Here is a 21,202-nt window from a genome sequence, read left to right as displayed (position 1 = left end):
TTTTTAAAAATGTTTATTGTAAGGGCCGGCACTGTGGCTCAATAGGCTAATCCTCCGCCTTGGGGCACCGGCACACTGGGTTCTAGTCCCGGTCGGGGCGCCGGATTCTGTCCTGGTTGCCCCTCTTCAGGGCCAGCTCTCTGCTATGGCCCGGGAGTGCAGCGGAGGATGGCCCAAGTACTTGGGCCCTGCACCCCATGGGAGACCAGGAAAAGCACCTGGCTCCTGGCTTCGGATCAGCGCGATGCGCCGGCCGCAGCGCGCCGGCCGCGGCGGCCATTGGAGGGTGAACCAACGGCAAAGGAAGACCTTTCTCTCTGTCTCTCTCTCTCTCACTGTCCACTCTGCCTGTCAAAATAAATAAATAAATAAATGTTTATTGTAAGAGAAAAGCTACTGATTTTGATATGTGTTAGATAGCCACTTTATAAGATTTTCTCATTAATTCTAACAGTACTTAAAAGTCTTGTGGACTTTCAATGTAATTTTACATTCTGAAAACAAAGAAACACTAATTTCTAACATTACACTGTATCAATTTTGGGAGTTTCTTATTTAGCTAAAACTTTAAAGTGGTAGCAGGTACAAAACCACTTGAGCCTGTTGCCTCCCAGGCTATGTATTAGCAAGAAGTTGGAATCAATAGCAGAGCTGGCTAGGAACTGAACCAAGCCAATCCAATTTGGCATAGAGGTGTCCCAAGTGACATCTTAATTGCCATGTCCAAAGCCTGTCCCTTGGAAGGTGGGCTATCAAATTTGGGCAACTCCCTTTTAATCCTTCTATTTTTTTCATGAGTATTATCAAATGTCTTTGGCTATCTATTGATATAACTGCATAGTACTTCTTTCAATTGTTCACATAATGAATTGCAGATAGATTTTTTTTAAATGTCTCATTCTATTATATACCCTACTCCTTGGAGTGTCAATTTTAATATTTTGAAGGATTCAATATAGGTGATTTTACACAATTATAGAACTCTATCATACCTTTCAATGGCTATGCAGTAATACACGGTATAGCTCTACTATATTTACCTGATCAGTGACTATTTATTTATTTATTTTTGACAGGCAGTTAGAGAGTGAGAGAGACAGAGAGAAAGATCTTCCTTCTGTTGGTTCACCCCCCAACTGGCTGCTATGGCCGGTGCGCTGCCCCGATCTGAAGCCAGGAGCCAGGTGCTTCCTCCTGGTCTCTCATGTGGGTGCAGGGTCCAAGGACTTGGGCCATCCTCCACTGCCTTCCTGGGCCACAGCAGAGAGCTGGACTAAAAGAGGAGCAATCAGGACAGAATCCGGCATCCCAACCGAGACTAGAACTCGGGGTGCTGGCGCCGCAGGCGGAGGATTAGCCTAGTGAGCCGCGGCGCCGGCAGGTTGTTCTGTTTTAACTCAACATTGTGATAAACACAGATGTAGTGTAGTGCACCTCTAAAATAATTTCCAATCTCACTTTTACTTTGTAAGCTTCTCCACAGGTAAGGGTGTGGTGGAAAAGACTAAGTTGGTATTTGTCAGGTTCCTAGTTATCGAAAAACATTGGTTTTCCATTATTTTTGAAAGCTCTTTCCATCTTCCCTAATTTCAGCTTTATCTCCATGGTCCTCTTTTGTGGATCTGATTTCACTTCTGTCTGATGCATCCTCTCATACTGGATGGGCTGGGATGCAGAAAACATGGGTAATTCTCAATTTGTTTGTGCAATAGAATCACTTGGTGAGCTGGAAAACCAAATTGTGTCTCTGGGTCCTATCCTTGCATTCTTAACTTCAATTTCCCTAGAATGTGTACTGTTTTCCTTTGAAAGCCACTAGCAGAGCTCTCCTTTACCTCCTCATAATGCTGCAATCTTGCCACATCCACAGGAGCACATTTGGAATCCCCTCCCACAACACCCACCCCTTTCTGCAGGGATCCAGATTGGGGCTGGGGTGGGAGGGACAGTTCCCATCCTTGTAGGCTCCCGCTTGCCCACGACAAAGTGCCCCAAATTCCTGGCCTACTGAAATATGGGCAGAATGTTGTCTAACATTCCTCCTCATCCCCAGTCCCCAGGTTTTTATTTTCACTGCACAATAAGGAAAGAGGAAAAGAATCACAATACCAAGATCTGAAGACATGAATTGCTTCATTTTCCTGTTTTCTCTCTGTTGGAATTGTTTAATTCAATGACATCAGTATTACCAGTATTCGTTTCCATTAAAGACCAAGTAGACTTTTATAAATGGGCTTAGGAACCTGGCACTCTGCCCCTCTTATTAAACAGACAAAAAAATATTTTCCAAGTTTCCAACTAATTAAAACAATGAGCTTTTGGTAAGTCCCAAAGACACAGACCTACTAATTTTGAAAACCCCTCTGAACTAAGTTTTCAACTAAGGAGTTCCAACTTGAAACATATTCTGAGTTTCATTTTACTTTTCCAAAATTGTATTACTTTCATAAATCAGAAAAGCATCAAATAAATGAGCTATCAAAGCATCACAAGGATATAGAAAAACAAAAAACCAAATCCAAAATTAGTAGGAGGAAATAACTAAAATTAGAGAATAAACAAAGTTGAAACCAGAAAAATAAAAGATCAGTGAAATGAAGATATTTAAAAACAAAACAAAACTGATACACCATTGGCCCAACTAACGAAAAATAAGGGAGCATGGGTGGGAGAAGACCCATATTAATAAAATCAGAGACGAAAAAGGAAATATAACGACACCATAAAAAAAAAGAATCATCAGGAATTACTACAAACAGCTATATGTCAACAAATTGGAAAATTGAGAAGAAATGGATAGATCCCTGGACACATACAATCTACCCAAATTGAGCCATAAAGACAGAAAACATAAACAGAAAAATAACCAAGATGGACACTGAATCAGAATAAAGACCATCCCAAAAAAGAAAAGCCCAGGACTGGATGGCTACAATGCTAAATTCTACCATTTTTTTTTTTTTTTTAAGATTTTATGTTTTTGAGAGGCAGAGTTTCAGACAGTGAAAGGGGTAGAAAGAGAAAGGTATCCATCCCCTGGTTCACTCTCCAAGCAGCCCCAATGGCCAGAGCTAGATCAATTCGAAGCCAGGAGTCTCCTCCAGGTCTCCCATGCAGGTGCAGGGGCCCAAGTGCTTGGGCCATCTTCCACTGCTTTCCTAGGCTATAGCAGAGAGCTGGATCTGAAGGAGCAGCTGGTGGGATGCTGGCACTACAGGTAGAGGATTCAACTACTGTGCCACAGTGCAGCCCCCCTACCAGACTTTTAAAGAAAAGCTAATTCCAATTTTTCTCAAGCTATTCAAAACAAATGAAAGGGATGGAATCCTCCCAAACTCCTTCCATGAAGTCAGCATCACCTTAATTCCTAAACCACAAAATGACACAACAGAGAAAGAGAACTATAGACCAGTATCCCTGATGAATATAGATGCAAAATCCTCAACAAAATACAAACTAATGGAATCCAACAACCCATCAGAAAGATCATTCAAATGCACCAAGTGGAATTTATCCCTGGTATGAAGTGATGGTTCAACATCCACAAATCAATAAGTGTGACACATTACATCAATGAAATGAAGAATAAAAACCTTATGATTATCTCAATAGATGCAGAGAAATCACTTGATAAAATAAAACATCATTTCATCATGATGGAAACCTTAAGCAAATTGGGTATAGAAGGAACAATCCTCAACACAATCAAGGCAATTTATGACAAACTCACAGCCAGTTTCTTATTAAATTGGGAAAAGTTGGCAGCATTTCCACTAAGATCTGGAACTAAACAAGAATATGCCCTTAGCGGTAGATGGGAGAGGTGTGGGTGGGAGGGAAGGTATGGGGGAGAAAAAGCCATTGTAATCCATAAACTGTACTTTGGAAATTTATATTTATTAAAAGTTAAAAAAAAAAAAAAGAATATGCCCTTTACCACTGCGATTCAACACAGTCCTGGAAGTTTTAGCCAGAGCCATTAGGCAAGAAAAAGAAATCAAAGGGATGCAAACTGAGATGGAGGAAGTCAAACTATCCCTATTTTCAGATAACATGATTCTATACATAGGAGATGCAAAAGATTCCACTAAGAGACTACTGGAACTCAGAAGAGTTTGGTAAAGAGGCAGGATATAAAAAAAAAATACACAGAAATCAATAGCCTTTGTATACACAGACAATGCCACAGTTGAGAAAGAACTTCTAAGATCACTCCCATTCACAACGGTCACATACACACACACACACACACACACACACAAAACAAATACCTTGGAATAAACTTAATCAGGGATGTCAAAGATCTCTATGATGAAGATTATAAAACATTAAAGAAGGAAATAGAAAACACAAAAAATGGAAAAATCTTTCATGTTCATGGATTGGAAGAATATCAAAATAACCATATTTCAAAAAGTAATTTACAGATTCAATGTGAAACCAATCAAAATACCAAAGATGTTCTTCTCAGATATGTAAAAAATGATGCTGAAATTCATATGGAAAAACAGGAGACCCCAAATAGCAAAAGCAATCTTATGCAGCAAAACAAAGCCAGAGGCATCATAATACCAGGTTTCAAGACATACTACAGGGCAGTTATAATCAGTCTGGTACAGTTATAATTAATGGTATAAAAATAGATGAATAGACCAATGGAACAGATTAGAAATGCCAGAAATCAACCCATGCATCTACAACCAATGTACCTTTGACAAAGGAGTTAAAATCATTCCCAAGAGCAAGGACAGTGTCTTCAACAAATGGTATTGGGAAAACTGGATCTCCATATGCAGAAGCATGAAGCAAGACCCCTATCTTACATCTTACACAAGAATCCACTCAAAATTGATTAAAGACCTAACCTAAATCTATGGTACGATGCCATCAAATTATTATAGAACACTGGGTAAATCCTGTTAGACACTGGCGTAGGTAAAGAGTTCTTGGAAAAGACCCCACAGGCATAGGCAATCAAAGTCAAAACTGACAAATGGGATTCCATCAAATTGAGAAGCTTCTGCATTGCAAAAGAAACACTCAGCAAAGTGAAGAGGCTACCAACAATGGGAGAAAATATTTGCACATTGTGCAACTGGTAAAGAAATAATAACCAGAAACTATAAAGAGATCAAGACCCTCAACAACAAAGCAAACAACCCAGTGAAGAAATGGGCAAAGGAATATAAACAGGCATTTTCCAAGAGGAAATCCAAATGGCCAATAGTCACATGAACAAATGCTCAGGGTCACTGGCTGTTAGGGAAATGCAAATCAAAACCACAATGAGGTTTCACCTCACTCCTGTTAGAATGGCTTTCATACAGAAATCAACAAACAACAAATGTTGGTAAAGATGTGGGAAAAAGGTACCCTAATCCACTGTTGGGAATGTAAACTGGCGCAGCCACTGTGGAAGACAGTATGGAGATACCTCAGAAATCTGAATATAGACCTACCATATGACCCAGCCATTCCACTCCTGGAAATTTACTCAAGGGAAATAAGATCAGCATAAGCGTTATCTGTATCCCTATGTTTACTGCAGCTCAATTCACAATAGCTAAGATACAGAATCAAGCCCTCATCTGAAGACTGGATAAATAAATTACGGGATATACACATCATGGAATACTACACAGCAATAAAACATGAATTCTTGTCATTTTCAACAAAATGGATGAAACTGGAAAACATCATACTTAGTGAAATAAGCCAGCCTCAAAAGTGCAAATATCATATGTTCTCCCTTATTTGTGATAACTAACAGAGCACCTAAAAGATAATCTATGGAAGTGAAATTAACACTTCAAGATGCAGTGATTTTGAACAGCCCTTGTCTTGACTGTTGAGGAACATTTTTTTTTCATACAATTTGTTGAACTCTTTACTTAGTATAGAGTTAACTGTAAGTGTATAAAGTTAATTGAAAATGTATTTTAGTAAAAAATATGAATGGGAATAGGAGAGGGAGGATGAGGGGTAGGAGTAGGGGTGGGAGGGTGGGTGCAGTGGGAAGAATCAATATATTCCTGAAGTTATATTTATGAAAAGCATGAAGTTTGTATTCTTCTAAAAAGTTTCTGGGGAAAAACATAAAAATAACTATAAAAAAAATTAGGACCCATGACATTGTGAGGAATACTCATGTATTCCCAAACTTTGAAGTGGAGGAGATGTGTTAACTGATCCATTATCCAGCCTCTGAAGTCAAGATTATGGTAGGGGAGCACTGAGTAGTGTTAAGAATCCTGACATTTTGCTTTATTAGTTTCTGTGTAAGGTAAAAATGCTGCTAGTGCAGAACTCTTCAATTTTCACATGCTGACATAAATCACTCACCATTTTTTCATATCAATTTAGAATAACAATTTTATTAAAAACAAAAATAAATCTAAAAAGCTACAGTTACACAGTATACACAAGAATTTTGGCATTGCATCCTTTTACATGAAATGTTCTGAATGATGGAAGCCGAACTCGAGTTTACTACACCTTGAAGAGAGGAGGTGAGTGCTGACAGGAGGACACCAAAGTTTCACAGGCAAGACCTGTGGCCTTTGGCTACAGGCAGGGGCTGAAATTAGGAAACATGAAAGACATCTGAAGAAAAACAGATATTCAAAACTCTAAATACTTCAGCAGAAAGAGCCAGTCACTTGTAAACAACTTTTTAAAGAGATCTCCTCAGTATGCTTTGTTGCCATAAGGTAAATATTCTTAACTGACTTTTACTCAACTCAAAAAAGCCATTTTTATGGCTGAGGAGTATTTCCCTCTAGATTAGACAAAAGCTTTGCTTTCTTAACCTGGAGGCAAGATTAAATGTAATTAGGCCTTCTTCAGGAATTGTGAATTTCTTTCTCTCTCTTTCTTTTTTTTGATTTACTTATTTATTTGAAAGTCAGAGTTACAAAGTAAGAGGGAGAGACATCAGCTGGTTTACTCCTCAGATGGCCACAATGGCTGGGTCAGGCAGAAACCAGGGGCCTCTTCTGGTTGTCCCACACTGGTGCAGGGCCCAAGCACTTGGGCCATCTTCCGCTGCTTACCCAGCACTTTAGCAGGGAGTTTGATGGGAAGTAGAGCAGCTGGGACATGAAATGGCGCCCTTATGGGATGCTGATGTCGCTGGTGCTGGCTTTACCTGATTCATCATTAAGCCAGCACTTGTGAATTTCTTAGACTAGGACATTTTAGCTCCTTGCTTTTCTGTTTTTCTATTTTTACCCAAATAAGAGGGTTAGAATAAATCAGCAAAACAGAATTGGCCGGAGCCGCGGCTCACTAGGCTAATCCTCGGCCTGCAGCGAAGGCACCCGGGGTTCTAGTCCCAGTTAGGGCGCCAGATTCTGTCCCGGTTGCTCTTCTTCCAGTCCAGCTCTGCTGTGGCCCGGGAGTGCAGTGGAGGATGGCCCAGGTCCTTGGGCCCTGCACCTGCATGGGAGACCAGGAGGAAGCACCTGGCTCCTGGCTTTGGATCGGCGCAGCACTGGCCGTAGCAGCCATTTGGGGGGTGAACCAGCGGAAAGAAGACCTTTCTCTCTGTCTCTCTCTCACTGTCTAACTCTGCCTGTCAAAAAAAAGAAAAAAAGAAAAAAAAAAAAGAAAAAACAAAACCCAGAATTAATCAAGTTTGGCTCCTGGAAGGTTTGATGAGTGAAGATACCAAGGAAACTGTCTATGGATCCTAATTATCCACGGTGTACATCTCCAGGTATAACAAGGACTTAAAAGTGTGAGATTGGCAACACAACTACTTAGAAAAACAGAGTAAGGCTGAACTGTACTCAATGTCCAGGACATCTATGACACTGAAATGCAACTTACTATAAACAAACAAGCAGCTGTTCAACAGCTTTTTGCATTTGGTACCATAACTACAATCTACTCTCTTCCATTTACCTATTTGGATATTCTTATGATTACATATAATATTAACAATACATTTTCCCTTTAAGTATGTTATAATACAGCAGAGCATATGAGTGACTAAAAATAAAATCTGAAATCTCCAATGCTAAATGCTATGGCAATGTCAAGCCTTAGCATTCATGCCTGCACGTCTCATGCTCTGAGATAATTGGTGACTAGGTCCCTTTTGGTGGGGTTGACAGATGTACACTCAAGCAGCAATGCTGGGTCATGCTTCTCAAAAGGTATGTTCTCCAGGTATTTTTTGTGTCAACTGTAGTTTACTATTGGTAATATGTTGACGTCAATAAGAGTTTCAGGAAGGTAATTCAATTATTTGGAAATGACAATTCCTTCTTTTTATGGAAATTAAGTGATAGAAAACATTTAGTTCCCAGAAGCTCTCTAATAATAGTCTCGGAAGAAGCTAAAAATGACACAATTTAGTACAAACTGTCCTTTACTTTTATTGCTTGTATACATAAAGATTCATTATAAAACTCAGGGGGACGAGGAAGAAATAATGGAAGAAAAAGTTACCTGCTTTAGCATTTTTAAGAATAGTTTTGATAACTTCTTAGATCAACTTGCTTATCTGAAATAGAGCAAAATCTACAATACAATCATGATAGAATTCTAACAATTGGAGTAGTTATGTTTTTATTTTTTTCTCTTCATATAACGTTAATGCTACAAAATGAGATTGATGACACTCTTATTTAAAAGACATTTTGTACAGTATCAAAATGTGACTCAATACCAACTGAAAAAATAGAGCTTGCATGGTCTATTATTTTAATAATGTTTTATTATTACTTTTAAGTTTTGAAGGTTGGTAGCAAAGTTAATGTTAACAATATAAATATTCTCTTTATATATGCTGAAATTCTCTTAAAAGTGTTGATAGGCAGCAAGCATTCTAGAATGGGCTTGCAAGGAAAATTAATTATTCCAATATCTAGCATAAATAAGATACATGATGAATTTACATTTACTTCTTTAACTTCCTTGTTATTCCTCATTTTCCTGGTTTATTCTTCATTTGATGTAATCTAAGCCCAAGGCTTTTAGCTGGAGCAATTATTTCCATTTTCCATAATTTCTTTTTAGTTTTTTCAAATATATGATAAAACGATCCAATAATCATTGCAGGAAGGAATGATCATTTAAGCTGGATCATGTTTTTTTTTGTCCTTTAATTTAAGAGATATTAATATTAGAGTCATAAAAGCTTTACAGTTTCAACACACACATATACACAATCACAGAATTAAAAATCTTTATGCCTAAAAAAAAGATCCATTTTGTTCAGCATATCAAACAAATTTTAGTCTAATGAAATCTGGAAAAATTGCTTTCATTAAATTCAGCAGCCTCTACTTACCTTTAAATATTTTACAGATGGAGCTAAGTTCAGTACTGATCCAAGGATGATGGCATCAAAGCCGTTTAACCCCAAATGATCTGTATTTCTGTAATGTACCACCAATTATTCTAGATTAATAATACCCTGTCTTTAACTTGGCATATACCATCTTTTGGAAAAAATTAGTTTTTTGAGATGAGATACAAGAACAAAATTATTCTTGAGGTTCCACCTCTAATATGCAGAAAGGACGATGTTTGCACATAGCAGCTAGTTTGATACCCATGTTCTGTTAGGCTAGCCTTCACACAATGAGCATGCATGTACAGCCACAGTTCACTGCAGCTGTTCTGAAGTTGAGAACTGCTGCTAATTCAAGTCACAGATGCCAACACATTATGCAACAAGACAGTGGAATTGTGTGTCCACCATGAGAAAAGGAAAATAAACGATGAAACAAATGCAGCAAATATAGGCAGCTGGCATTCAGAACATGCCAAAAAGCTAACACTCATGAACTGTCTTTATAAGGGTTTTTCTTTCCTTAAAAAAAAAGTCTTTGCATATTTGAAAATGTTACGGTCCCAGAGAATCATGAAGTGCCTTGTCGTTTTTGCTGCTGACTTCTGATGACCTCTAGCTGTTTTTTGCATTGCTGGTAGTAAGTAGAAAGGCTTTTGTTTTCATCTAAAAGCTTTTTATGTTCCTGTACCAGTCGAGATGTATTTTGCTGGTCCTTTTCATCCTGGTCCAATTCTGCAACTAGTTCCTGCCTAAAAAAAATAACCACATAATAAAATATTACAAATGATGGAAAAAGTCACACCTTGCTAGCTGATGATAGCTAAATTTGTGAGGACTTCTATTCTGAGTCTATCATTCTGTGTCTTAGGTATATTACTCCAATATAATTTCGGGCTGGAATGGAAGCCATCACCCACCCGTCTTGTGTAACTACACAAATATCATGATCCTTTCAGTAAGTCACTGGGCTTAGACAATTACTGAAAAAGACAAAATGGTAAAATAAGAGTTTTAAAAATTTTACTTAGTATCTTCTTTTTCGTAGAGAAAGGAAGGAAAAAAAAGCTAGGGAAGGTTGTTCATGGTTACAAAAAAAAATATGAGATCTTCATCATTTACATTCTACTTTTATACTCGAACACTCATTCTCTGAAGTCACAATTCTATTTAACTACAGTGCTGAGGGCTAACCAATAGAACACTTACAAACTCATTAAAATAGATGCTATCCAACCTTCAGTTCTTTCTGATTTTAAAACAGTGAGAACAATACAAAATATCAGTTTTAAACCATTTAAATTTGCCAATGTTTTCAGGGAAGACTCTCAGAATCCTTTACAGTCTGATAAACTTTTTAAAGTGAGGCTATTAAGCCAGCGCCACGGCTCACTAGACTAATCCTCCGCCTTGCGGCGCCGGCACACCGGGTTCTAGTCCCAGTTGGGGCGCCGGATTCTGTCCCGGTTGCCCCTCTTCCAGGCCAGCTCTCTGCTGTGGCCGGGAAGTGCAGTGGAGGATGGTCCAAGTACTTGGGCCCTGCACCCCATGGGAGACCAGGAGAAGCACCTGGTTCCTGTCATCGGATCAGCGCGGTGTGCTGGCCGCAGTGCGCCGGCCGTGGTGGCCATTGGAGGGTGAACCAATGGCAAAGGAAGACCTTTCTCTCTGTCTCTCTCTCTCTCACTTTCCACTCTGCCTGTCAAAAATAAATAAATAAATAAATAAAAATAAAGTGAGGCTATTGGATAAAATGAGTAACTAATAAAAAGCCCTTGAACAAAACAGCTTCCTAATATTTCTCATTTAAAATATTTGTTAACTTTAATTTTTTATATTTTAATATTTATAATTTTATCTAGTTATTAGTTTTTCATTTAATTAGAAAGGCAGAGAGAGACAGAGATCTTCCACGTTTTCTCCCCAAATGCCCTCAACTGCCAGGGCAGGGCCAGGTTGAAGCCAGAAACCTAGAACTCAACCAAGGTCTCCCATTTAGGTAGCAAGAATCCCAGTTATTTCAGCCATCATCTGTTGCCTCCCTAAGAACATGTTAGCAGGGCTGGAATTGGGAGCAAACCTGGCATTCTGATATGGGATGCTGGCATCCTAAGGGCTTCTTAACCATTGCACCAAACACCTAAAGCATGGATGGGTAACAACCAGCCCATGGATGTATAAGGCCTAAAAAATCATTTGGTCTGGCCCTGCCAAGGCAACTGCAGGCAGGACTCAAAACTCCCTAAGTCTACAGCAGGCTCATTTTTAAGTTGATAATTTTGTCTGGCCTGTAACTGATGTTCTAAATATCCAAATGGCCTTACCAGAAAAAAATACTTACCTTACTGACCTAAAGTATTTAATATACAGACATACGTATAGTTGCCATGATTTTTTCCTGTAGCAATTCATTTTAGTTACTACTTATAAACCAGATTAATAGGTATAAAGTTTCATGAAGGGTATATTTAAGAAAAATTGAAGATTTTTTTTCTTAAGAACTGTACATACAGTAAGTAGTAGTGTGGAAACTGGAATAATTTCTTAAAAATCAGAGGAAGACAGTTTCTGTAACACTCAGAAAAGCATGTGTAGATATAAAATTCACTAGAAAAACACTCATGGGTATGAAATATGCCCCTCTAATAAGCAATTTTACCCTCCTAAACATAATTTTTGAAAAAAAAAAAAATCCACATAAATGTTTCTAACATGCAACTGAATGTTAGCAATTAAAATTATTTTACCTATGTCCAAGGAAACAATAAACTTTATAATAGTAAACTTATATAGTTTGACTTTAAAACTCTTAAGAATGTAAAACACATAGATATACACTACCAGTTTATTTTCCTTAGTACTAACATGATGCAGTCAAGAGTCAAGTTTTACATGGAAAATAGTAAATGGCACTTAAAATATAAACATAAATTTGCAAGTTGGAAATGTGCTGAATGACTGATGCTAATAAAAATGATAAAGTTTCATGTCTTGAAACAATATTGTATCTTAACACATTTTAAGCTCAGGATAATAAATCATCATTTCTATTCATAAAAGAGGACTTACTTTCTCTGTAATAACAATGCAATTTCTGTTTGAACTTTCATATATTCTTGTGCCATTTTACAATGTTGTTCAAACACTGCCATAGATTCTTTGGAGTTTGGGCATGGTGCTAGAGGCTGAAAATAAGACAGGAAAGTTAAAGCATAATTAAATCAAATCTCAGTATCTAGCTAAGACGAAAGTTAAGACAGAGAATGTGATATATTTTTATAGCATGAAAGCAACAATCTTTTCAAGGTAAGTGTTAAACTATGCTCTAGAAAGTCTCAGTGTCTTTTGGTCAGAGTTAACTCAGAATTTAAATTTGCACTTGCTGTTTTAATACTTTTGCAGTTACACAAAAGCAGGTCTAGAATACACACATGCAGTCTCTAGTATGATGCTGCAGGTTGTCCAACTGTATTATACCAAAGACGTCCATGGCTCTCAGAATCATGAGGGTGCACTGAAGATTATAACTTCTGCTTTCAGTCACTATGAATATGAGAATGAATCCCAAAAGGTATCAAATAGGAATCAACTTACATGAATCTTATATTTTAATACATTAAAATTGAAGAGTGAAAATGCTATGCTTGGCAGTCTTCACCACAGAGGAGTATTTTTTTTTTTCTGCTTCTAGATTTTTCCCTCTGCTTTTTTTTTTTAATTTTTTTTTTAACTTTTATTTAATGAATATAAATTTCCAAAGTACGATTTATGGATTACAATGGCTTCCCCCCCATACCGTCCCTCCCACCCACAACCCTCCCCTTTCCCACTCCCTCTCCCCTTCCATTCACATCAAGATTCATTTTCGATTATCTTAATATACAGAAGATCAGCTTAGTATACATTAAGTAAGGATTTCAACAGTTTGCATCCCCATAGAAACACAAAGTGAAATATATTGTTTGAGTACTCGTTATAGCATTAAATCTCAATGCACAGCACATTAAGGACAGAGATCCTACATGAGGAGTAAGTGCACAGTGACTCCTGTTGTTGACTTTACCAATTGACACTCCTGTCTATGGCATCAGTAATCTCCCTATGCTCCAGTTATGAGTTTCCAAGGCTATGGAAGCCCTCTGAGTTCTCCGATTCTTATCTTGTTTAGACAAGGTCATAGTCAAAGTGGAGGTTCTCTCCTCCCTTCAGAGAAAGGTACCTCCTTCTTTGAAGACCTGTTCTTTCCACTGGGATCTCACTCACAGAGATCTTTTGCCAGAGTGTCTTGGCTTTCCATGCCTGAAATACTCTCATGGGCTTTTCAGCCAGATGTGAATGCCTTTAGGGCTGATTCTGAGGCCAGAGTGCTATTTAGGACATCTGCCATTCTATGAGTCTGCTGAGTATCTCACTTCCCATGTTGGATCACTCTCCCCTTTATTTATACCACAGAGGAGTATTTTAAGAGGACTGTCAGGGTGCGTCTGTCAATCTTAAATTTCATTAACTAAAATAATTATTTATTTGAACTTGATTTCAGGACATTTTATAGAAGGCCATATATAAAAGTAGAGATGAATGAATATAAAATGAATAGGAACACAACTGTAAGCTTGAAAGATAAAGTTCCCCTTTACCTGTAGTTGGTGATCCAGTGTAAGATAGGCCATAGGGATGGAGTTATCTGATCCATTGGTATCTGAAATTCAAGCATATATTTTATTTATTTCTGTCATACACAGTCATAAACAACAAGCAAGAAACCATTCATGAGGTATTGGTTTTCTCTGCTAAAATAAATGACATGGAAAAGTTACTGCTATTGGAAATCAAGAATCTAATTTTCAATTCTAAAGGTAAAAAGAGGACAATGATCAGTTAATTAGAATGCAATTATATTCTCTTACCTGCAATGTAAGTTGGCTATACGTTGAACAGAATACAATATTAGACTGTAAGTACTTGTTTGATTAAAAACAGTGATATAGGCCCTTTATATTCTAAATTCAGTCTCATTTGACCCTACCTAATAAAACCCTAATCTTTCTTCATCCTGCTAAATTTACTAAAAGGCTCTGTGAACTCTGTCAATAGGTGTTCCTTAATAAAGAAGGGGAGAAAGCAAGATACACACTCTTTTCCAATTTATACAGATTCTAAAGTGAACTTCCATTTCGCCCATAAGTAAGACTCACTATAGAAAATAGAGACACTGTGAGTATATTACACATACGAACAAGACAGAAACAAAAAGGTTTGAAACTGTGACCAACCCTCTCCCCACTTCCAAAAGTCATTTCAAACTATGCTCTCCTGTGCTTTGCACAAAAGTAAAATGGAATAAAAAAGTCCCCTGACTTAATAGGAAAAATTAACATCTCCACTCCTATTATTCTTTCTTAAATCACTAACACCTTATATCTCATTATATTAACACCTTGTTTCTGATGTGTATTTTATTCACATTTTTTTGCCAGATAAATTATTATTTATTATTTATAATTCAAATTAACTCTTTCCATATGATTTCTTTGACATTTCTTTTTTTTAAACTTTTGTTTAGTATATATAATTTTTCCAAAGTATAGTTTATGGATTACAATGGCTTTTCCCCCCCATAACTTCCCTCCCACCTGCACCCCTCCCATCTCCTGTTCCCTCTCCCATTCCATTCACATCAAGATTCATTTTCAATTATCTTTATGTACAGAAGATTGATTTAGTATATTTTAAAAAATGTTTACTTATTTTCATCTACTTGAAAGGTACCGCACAACAGACAGAAAGAAACAGAGATCTTTTATCCACTGTTTCACTCCTCAAATGGCTGCAACAGTCAGGGCTGGGACAGGCTGAAGCCAGGAACCCAGAACTCTATCCAGGTCTCCCATGTGATTGGCCAGAACCCAATTACTGTGCCATCATCTGTTACCTGCTAGGATGCATTAGCAGGAAGTTGGATCAGAAGTGGAGCAACCCGTACTTGAACTGGCACTCTGGTATGGGAATGTGGGTTTCCCAAGTGTTGCTTAACCTGCTATGCCACAATAACTGTTCCTAGTATGTATTTTAGAATGAATACATACATGTTTCACAGTATATTATGAATGGGCAAAAAGTCCAGGAATGGGGCAGGTGTAGGGCACAGTGGTTACATGCTTCTTAGAATACACACATCCAATCATGGGGTGTCTGGTTTGGGTCTCGGCTACTCTGCTTCTGATCCAGCTTCTTGCTAATGAGTACCATAGGGGGCAGTAGGTGATGGATCAGGTACTAGGGTCAATGCCACCTACATGGGAGACCAGTATAGAGTTCTGGGCTGTTGACTTTGCCCTGGTCCAGCACAGGCTATTGAGGGCATTTGTGGAGTGAACCAATGATAGGTGGATGATCTCTCTTCGTCTCTTTTTCTCTTTGCCTTGCAATTAAATGAAGAAACAAAACAAAAAACCCCAAAACTGAACTCTTATCAGCAAATAATTTCTTAAAAGAGGAAAAAAAAAACCAAAAACTCCCCAAAATTTTGCTATTCAAAATAATTAAAATCCTTACACAGAAGGGTTTTAATTATTGAATTTCATGTTTTCTCTAAGTGGGGTTTCACTTCTGACTTTTACCTAAGTTGAAACCAAGCTTCAGTAAGAACAGTAATTGGTCACAAAATGGCAAAGTTATTCCATGAAAGCTTTGAAAAATGTTTCAATTGGTAATCAAACTCAACCTCTTTTTATAAAAAAAAAAAATTATTTATTTCAAAGTCAGAATTACAGAGAAAGAAGGAGAGACTAGTTCACTCCCCAGATAGCTATGATGGCCAGGGCTGGGCCAGGCGGAAGCCAGGAGCTTCATCTGGGTCTCCTGCATGGGTGGTAGATGCCCAAACACCTAGGCCATCCTCTGCTGCTTTTTTCAAGCCATCATTAGCAGGGAGGTGGAATGGAAGTGGGGCAGACAGGACACAAACTGGTGCCCATGTGAGACCGGCTATGCCACAACACCAGCCCCCAAACCAACCTCTTGTAAATGTCAAGATTTACATTGGTTTGGTTAAACTCGGCAGGTCCTCCTTTTCAGGTCCCTCCCAACATTACACCTGTTTCACCTTTTATTCCTTAAGTATACCTTCCTTCACTTTACACGGAACACTGCCTTCTCCTTTTTGCTTTATGACTTGACACTAACCCTCACCTTTTAATGAAAAAGTTACAGACTATGCCAGGTTTTATTTGATTTTTCTTTTTAACTATTAGAACCCTCAGCCTTTAGTACAAATGTAGTAGTTTATGATGCTTATTTTTTTGTGTCAGTATAATAATACTATTCCTGAATGCAAGGGATGGGCCAGGTCACATAGGTGTGTCTTTGCACAGTAGCAAGCACAGCAGGAACTGCGTCTCCTCCCCTGGGTCTAGGTACAGATGTCGTTCTTTATATCCCATTATATTGTAAATAGAGACTGAGAAGCACTATCTGCTATGATTATTATCATTATGCTGTTTATCTGGAAATACACAGAAACTTTTGTTCTAAATTTAAAAAATCTAATTAATCAGGTTGTTTTAACTTATGCTTATATTCTTAATTTTTTCTTAAGTCACAGAAATCTGTTCCCAGAATGTATTCAGCTTGGTTATCAATACTTCTTAGAAATCCTGTAAGGGGCCAGCATTGTGGTACCGTGAATTCAGCTGCCACTTAACAGTGCTGGCATCCTGTATTGGAGGGCTGATTTGAGTCCCAGCTGCTGTTACTCTGATTCAGCTTCCTGTGAATGCTCCTGGGAAAGCCAGAAGCGAGGCACTTCTTCCAGGTCTCCCAAGTGGGTGCAGGGGTCCAAATACTTGGGCCATTTTCTATTGCTTTCCCAGGCCATAGCAGAGAGCTGGATGGAAGTAGAACAGCCAGAACTTGAACTGGCACCCACATGGTATGCTGGTGCTGCAGGCAGCAGCTTTACCTGCTAAGCCACAGTGCTGGCCCCAAAACTGAGTTACTGTTAACTTAAACCAGAGTCTCAGTTTTAAAAATGTATTTAAAATTATTTCAAAGCAAAGAAAAAATTAAGTTGATAATTCAATGTAGGCTCAAGTAAGATTTCTAGTTAAGTGAGAGATACTTAAAAGATTTTTGATTTCACCCCTGTGAACTGACAATCTGTCACATTGTTGACTGGTGTGTGTAGATAAGTCTAGGCTGCAGCTAGGAGCCTCTGTCAAGTTGAGCATAGACCTGGGCAAATGCTGCCATAATGTCAGGGATAGTATTCCTCCACTGGAACATTCAGGAAACAAATCTCATGAGTGCTAATGATAAAGTCTGGTGAGAGCATTTTCCTGTCTACAGACGGGAGGACCCCATCTATGATGGACTTTTGCACATATGCTGAGTACTGGTGAAGGTCTAAGACAATTCCAGGCTGTGATGTGCTAGGAGCAAAACCTAGAGGAGGTTTTGCCACTACTAAATTTAAACTTACTAAAACTAAAGAGTACAGCCCTGGCTAAACATAGCCCTATCTTACATGACACAGAGAAAAGCCACTCTGTTAATTTTTTTTAAATTAAATTATAATTGACTAAACTGTGCCAAATAGCTATTAATACTTGAGTCATGTTTTAGTTTGTAAACACAGAAAGCTGACTTTTTAATTTCAATTTAATTGCCACTATTAATAACATAGTTGATGTAATATAAAAATCTCAAATGGTTTAATTTTTCAAAGTATAAGAGATCATCTTTCATTCTCTGACTTAATAATATATAAATAAAAATTTTTATATAAATATATTGCTGAGTATTTATCAAGGCATTCTCTTAGTGTTAGGGAAATTTTAATTGTATAATAGTACATTATTTTCTGCTTGCCTATAATGAAACTACTTTATCAATACCTTCAGAAGGTATAATTTAATACTCACACTGTGACCAGTTATTCATGTTGTGGAGTTTCAATAACTCTTAACAGGCTATTAAAGATCCATTAATAGGATATTTATGTGACAGAAGTGATATATCTGTATCAGCTAAAAATGATTCAGAAGGTCAGAAATTTTCCTCTGAGGTATAAATTGTATAGTTCTTTCAACCAAAGAATGTGATGAAGATGATGATTTTTTTTTTTACTATTCTGCTGATTTTAGTTATTTAAAAGATAATGACTTTACTACTATCACCGTGTAGGATGCATCATAATAATACCACAGACTGAAGTATCAAGAGTATAATTTACTACCTAACTGGGAAAAACCCAGAACAAACTACCTCCAAAACACCTGTTTAGTACTGGGAGGAAAAAATGAAGAGCAAGGCCATCCTTCTGTCCCAGTACACAAAAAAGACACTTGAAAATTTATTCCTAAATTGTTGATTTTACTAATTATGAAAATTTAAACCACTGTATAATGCCCGCCTTTGTAAAGATTAGGGTAAGGATACAACCAAATGAACACAAACATGAGGAATTGACAGGTCACCTGTGGAATCATCAGGGGTCCATGGATGACTTCGAGCCGGCTTTTCTGAGGTTGGTCCTGAGGTAGTGATCATTCTGACACTAGGACTGGATGACCTACTGCTCACCTGTAAGAAGTGACAGGAGAAACAAAATAGGATTTTGATTAAAAAATTGATAAGAGAACATTTCAATTAAAAAACAAAGGATAGACTTCCATTTCTATTCACAGAGGTCCTCAAGCACTCCTGCAAAAAAACCCTCAAAGAGTGATATTTATGTATGTTACTGTTTATATGCACTCACACGATACCTCTTAAGAATTGATGAGAAAATAAGTGAAAAATTCTTTTGAGACCAGAAACAAACCAAGACAAGATACTAGCAGGGACTTAAGCTGCTAGTCCTGGGTTTCAAGTGAATACCAATGGCCTAGAGCTTGTGTTTTGACTGCCTGTTCCAGTCAGAGGAACAGAAGATAAAAACTTTGTAGGATGGAAATAAGAATGGATAAGTTTGGCTTTAAGCCAAAACTCAGGAAAGGTCATATTCATAGAAAAATGAACAAGGAAAATAAAAAAAGAGCTGCCCTATAAAAGCAGCAAGTCAATTTTTCAGTGTTGGTAGTGGCTCTGGGTGTAGGGGAGAGAGAAATTTCCAGAATTGATGGAAGACACAATAAATCCTAAGCATAAAACAATAAAACTCACATTTTGAATTAAACATTGGGATATAGAAAATAGATGGACTATAGAAAAGGCAGTCAGGGGGAAGACAGGTTACCCAGAAAAAAATACCAGAAACAACAAGGGGAGCCAGAAAGAAGTAGAGAGCATTCAAAGTGAAAACAAATGCCAATGTAGAATTGTTTAGCCAACAAAAATGTGAAGAATGAGGTCAAAATAACATTTTTGGATGAGCCAAAATGGAGTTAACTATCCAAACTCTTGTCATAGCAATTTCTAAAATTATGTACTTTAGGAAGAAGAAAAAACTTTTCTTGATTGAAGGATCAAGATATAGTAACAGATACTGGTAAACAAGGAGCTAAGTCTAAACACTGAAAATATTAAGAATGGAAATGGGTACTAAACTTGTAAAATTATCAAACAAGCAAGATGGTACTAAAATGGTACAAACAAGAAGAACACTGATTTTCATATCCTTGTGTGGTTCAGGATAAGGTAAACATATTAATGCAGGTGGTATGACAGAAGTATTAACTACAATTAGTGATATTTCACAAGTGTTAACAACAGTAGTAACATATAATCCCCAAGCCAGAAAGAAACATAGTGAACTGAGAAATAAATTTACTCAATTCAAAAATAAGGCAAGAAAGGAGAAAAAAAAGAGAAACAAAGGAAACCAGACAGTAAGAGGATGCAAACTTAGTAACCATATGAATATAAATTGATTAAACTCTCTAATTAAGATACTAAAAAACAAATCAAACTGCCAGGTTGAATTAAATGCTATTTATAAGAGAGATCTATACAGATAGAGAAAAATAAAGAATAAAAAAGATAACCAGGTAAAAGTACCCAAAGTAGATAAGTATTTTATATTAATACCAGATAGAATACATTTTAGGCTTCCCCCAAAATGATTGGAGGAAGAGATAAAATGATAAGTGGTCCAATTCAGAATATACCAATAAAGCCAAAAAACAAAACAAAACAAAAACAAAAACACACACACACAAACCAAAAAACAAGAGCTTAACAAAACTCTAAAGCAAAAGGGATACACACCTACTATCAGAGTGAAATATTTTAACAGTCTGTAAGTGATACATAAAAACAGATTACAAAAAAACGCATACAACACAGTGAAATCTGAACTCCATAAAAAGTAAGCTTGTGTTAAATAAATATGACCCCATGCCTGCTAAAGGAAGAATGTACCCTCTTTTTAAGCATTCATAGAACATTTTTGAAAATTGACCATATACAAAACTATGAAGCAAATCCAGGAAAGGTTAAAAAAAATTTCTATATTATATAAATCATATGAGGCAAGGGATCCAACTTACATAGTTAGGAAAAGAACCAAGATACAAGCTTCCTCAAATGAAAAATAGTACCTAGTAAGTTAAAAAATTTTTTTAGGGGCTGGTGCTGTGGCGCAGCGGATTAATGCCCTGGCCTGAAGTGCCTGCATCCGAGTGCAGATGAGACCCATATGAGACCTGGCTGCTCCACTTCTGATCCAGCTCTCTGCTATGGCCTGGGAATGCAGTAGAGGATGGCCCAAACCCTTGGGCCCTTGCACCTGTGTGGGAGACCCAGAGGAAGCTCCTGGCTCCTGGCTTTGGATTGGCGCAGCTCCAGCTGTTGCAGCCAACTGGGGAGTGAACCAGAGGATGGAAGAACTCTCTCTCTCTGCCTCTCCTCTATCTCTAACTCTTTCAAATAAATAAATCTTAAAAAAACTTTTTTAAGTAA

The 21,202-nt window shown here is 37.5% G+C and overlaps 1 protein-coding gene across 7 annotated transcripts in view; it reads right to left on the bottom strand.

The window, feature by feature from the left end:
• Positions 1-6,344: 6,344 nt before the first annotated feature.
• MAP3K7 (mitogen-activated protein kinase kinase kinase 7) overlaps positions 6,345-21,202 on the bottom strand; it is an 80,896-nt gene continuing 66,038 nt past the window's right edge. For 4 of the 7 annotated variants that reach the window (XM_002714584.6, XM_002714585.6, XM_089332892.1 and 1 more), the window contains 4 exons: positions 18,778-18,883; positions 13,939-14,000; positions 12,371-12,486; positions 6,345-10,053 (listed from right to left, as the gene is read on the bottom strand). In XM_002714584.6, the coding sequence (XP_002714630.3) occupies positions 9,873-10,053; positions 12,371-12,486; positions 13,939-14,000; positions 18,778-18,883 (465 nt within the window). In that variant the 3' untranslated portion in view covers positions 6,345-9,872. The remainder of the gene's footprint in view (positions 10,054-12,370; positions 12,487-13,938; positions 14,001-18,777; positions 18,884-21,202) is intronic. The other 3 variants (XR_517954.5, XR_011388616.2, XR_016233851.1) reach the window with 2 other exon arrangements.

This window comes from Oryctolagus cuniculus, chromosome 5, assembly GCF_051225735.1.
Source record: "Oryctolagus cuniculus isolate XC-2025 breed Fujian yellow rabbit chromosome 5, ASM5122573v1, whole genome shotgun sequence".
NCBI lineage: Eukaryota > Metazoa > Chordata > Mammalia > Lagomorpha > Leporidae > Oryctolagus > Oryctolagus cuniculus.
Note: the sequence above shows the minus strand (reverse complement) of the source record. Positions and strands in the feature narration are given on the sequence as shown.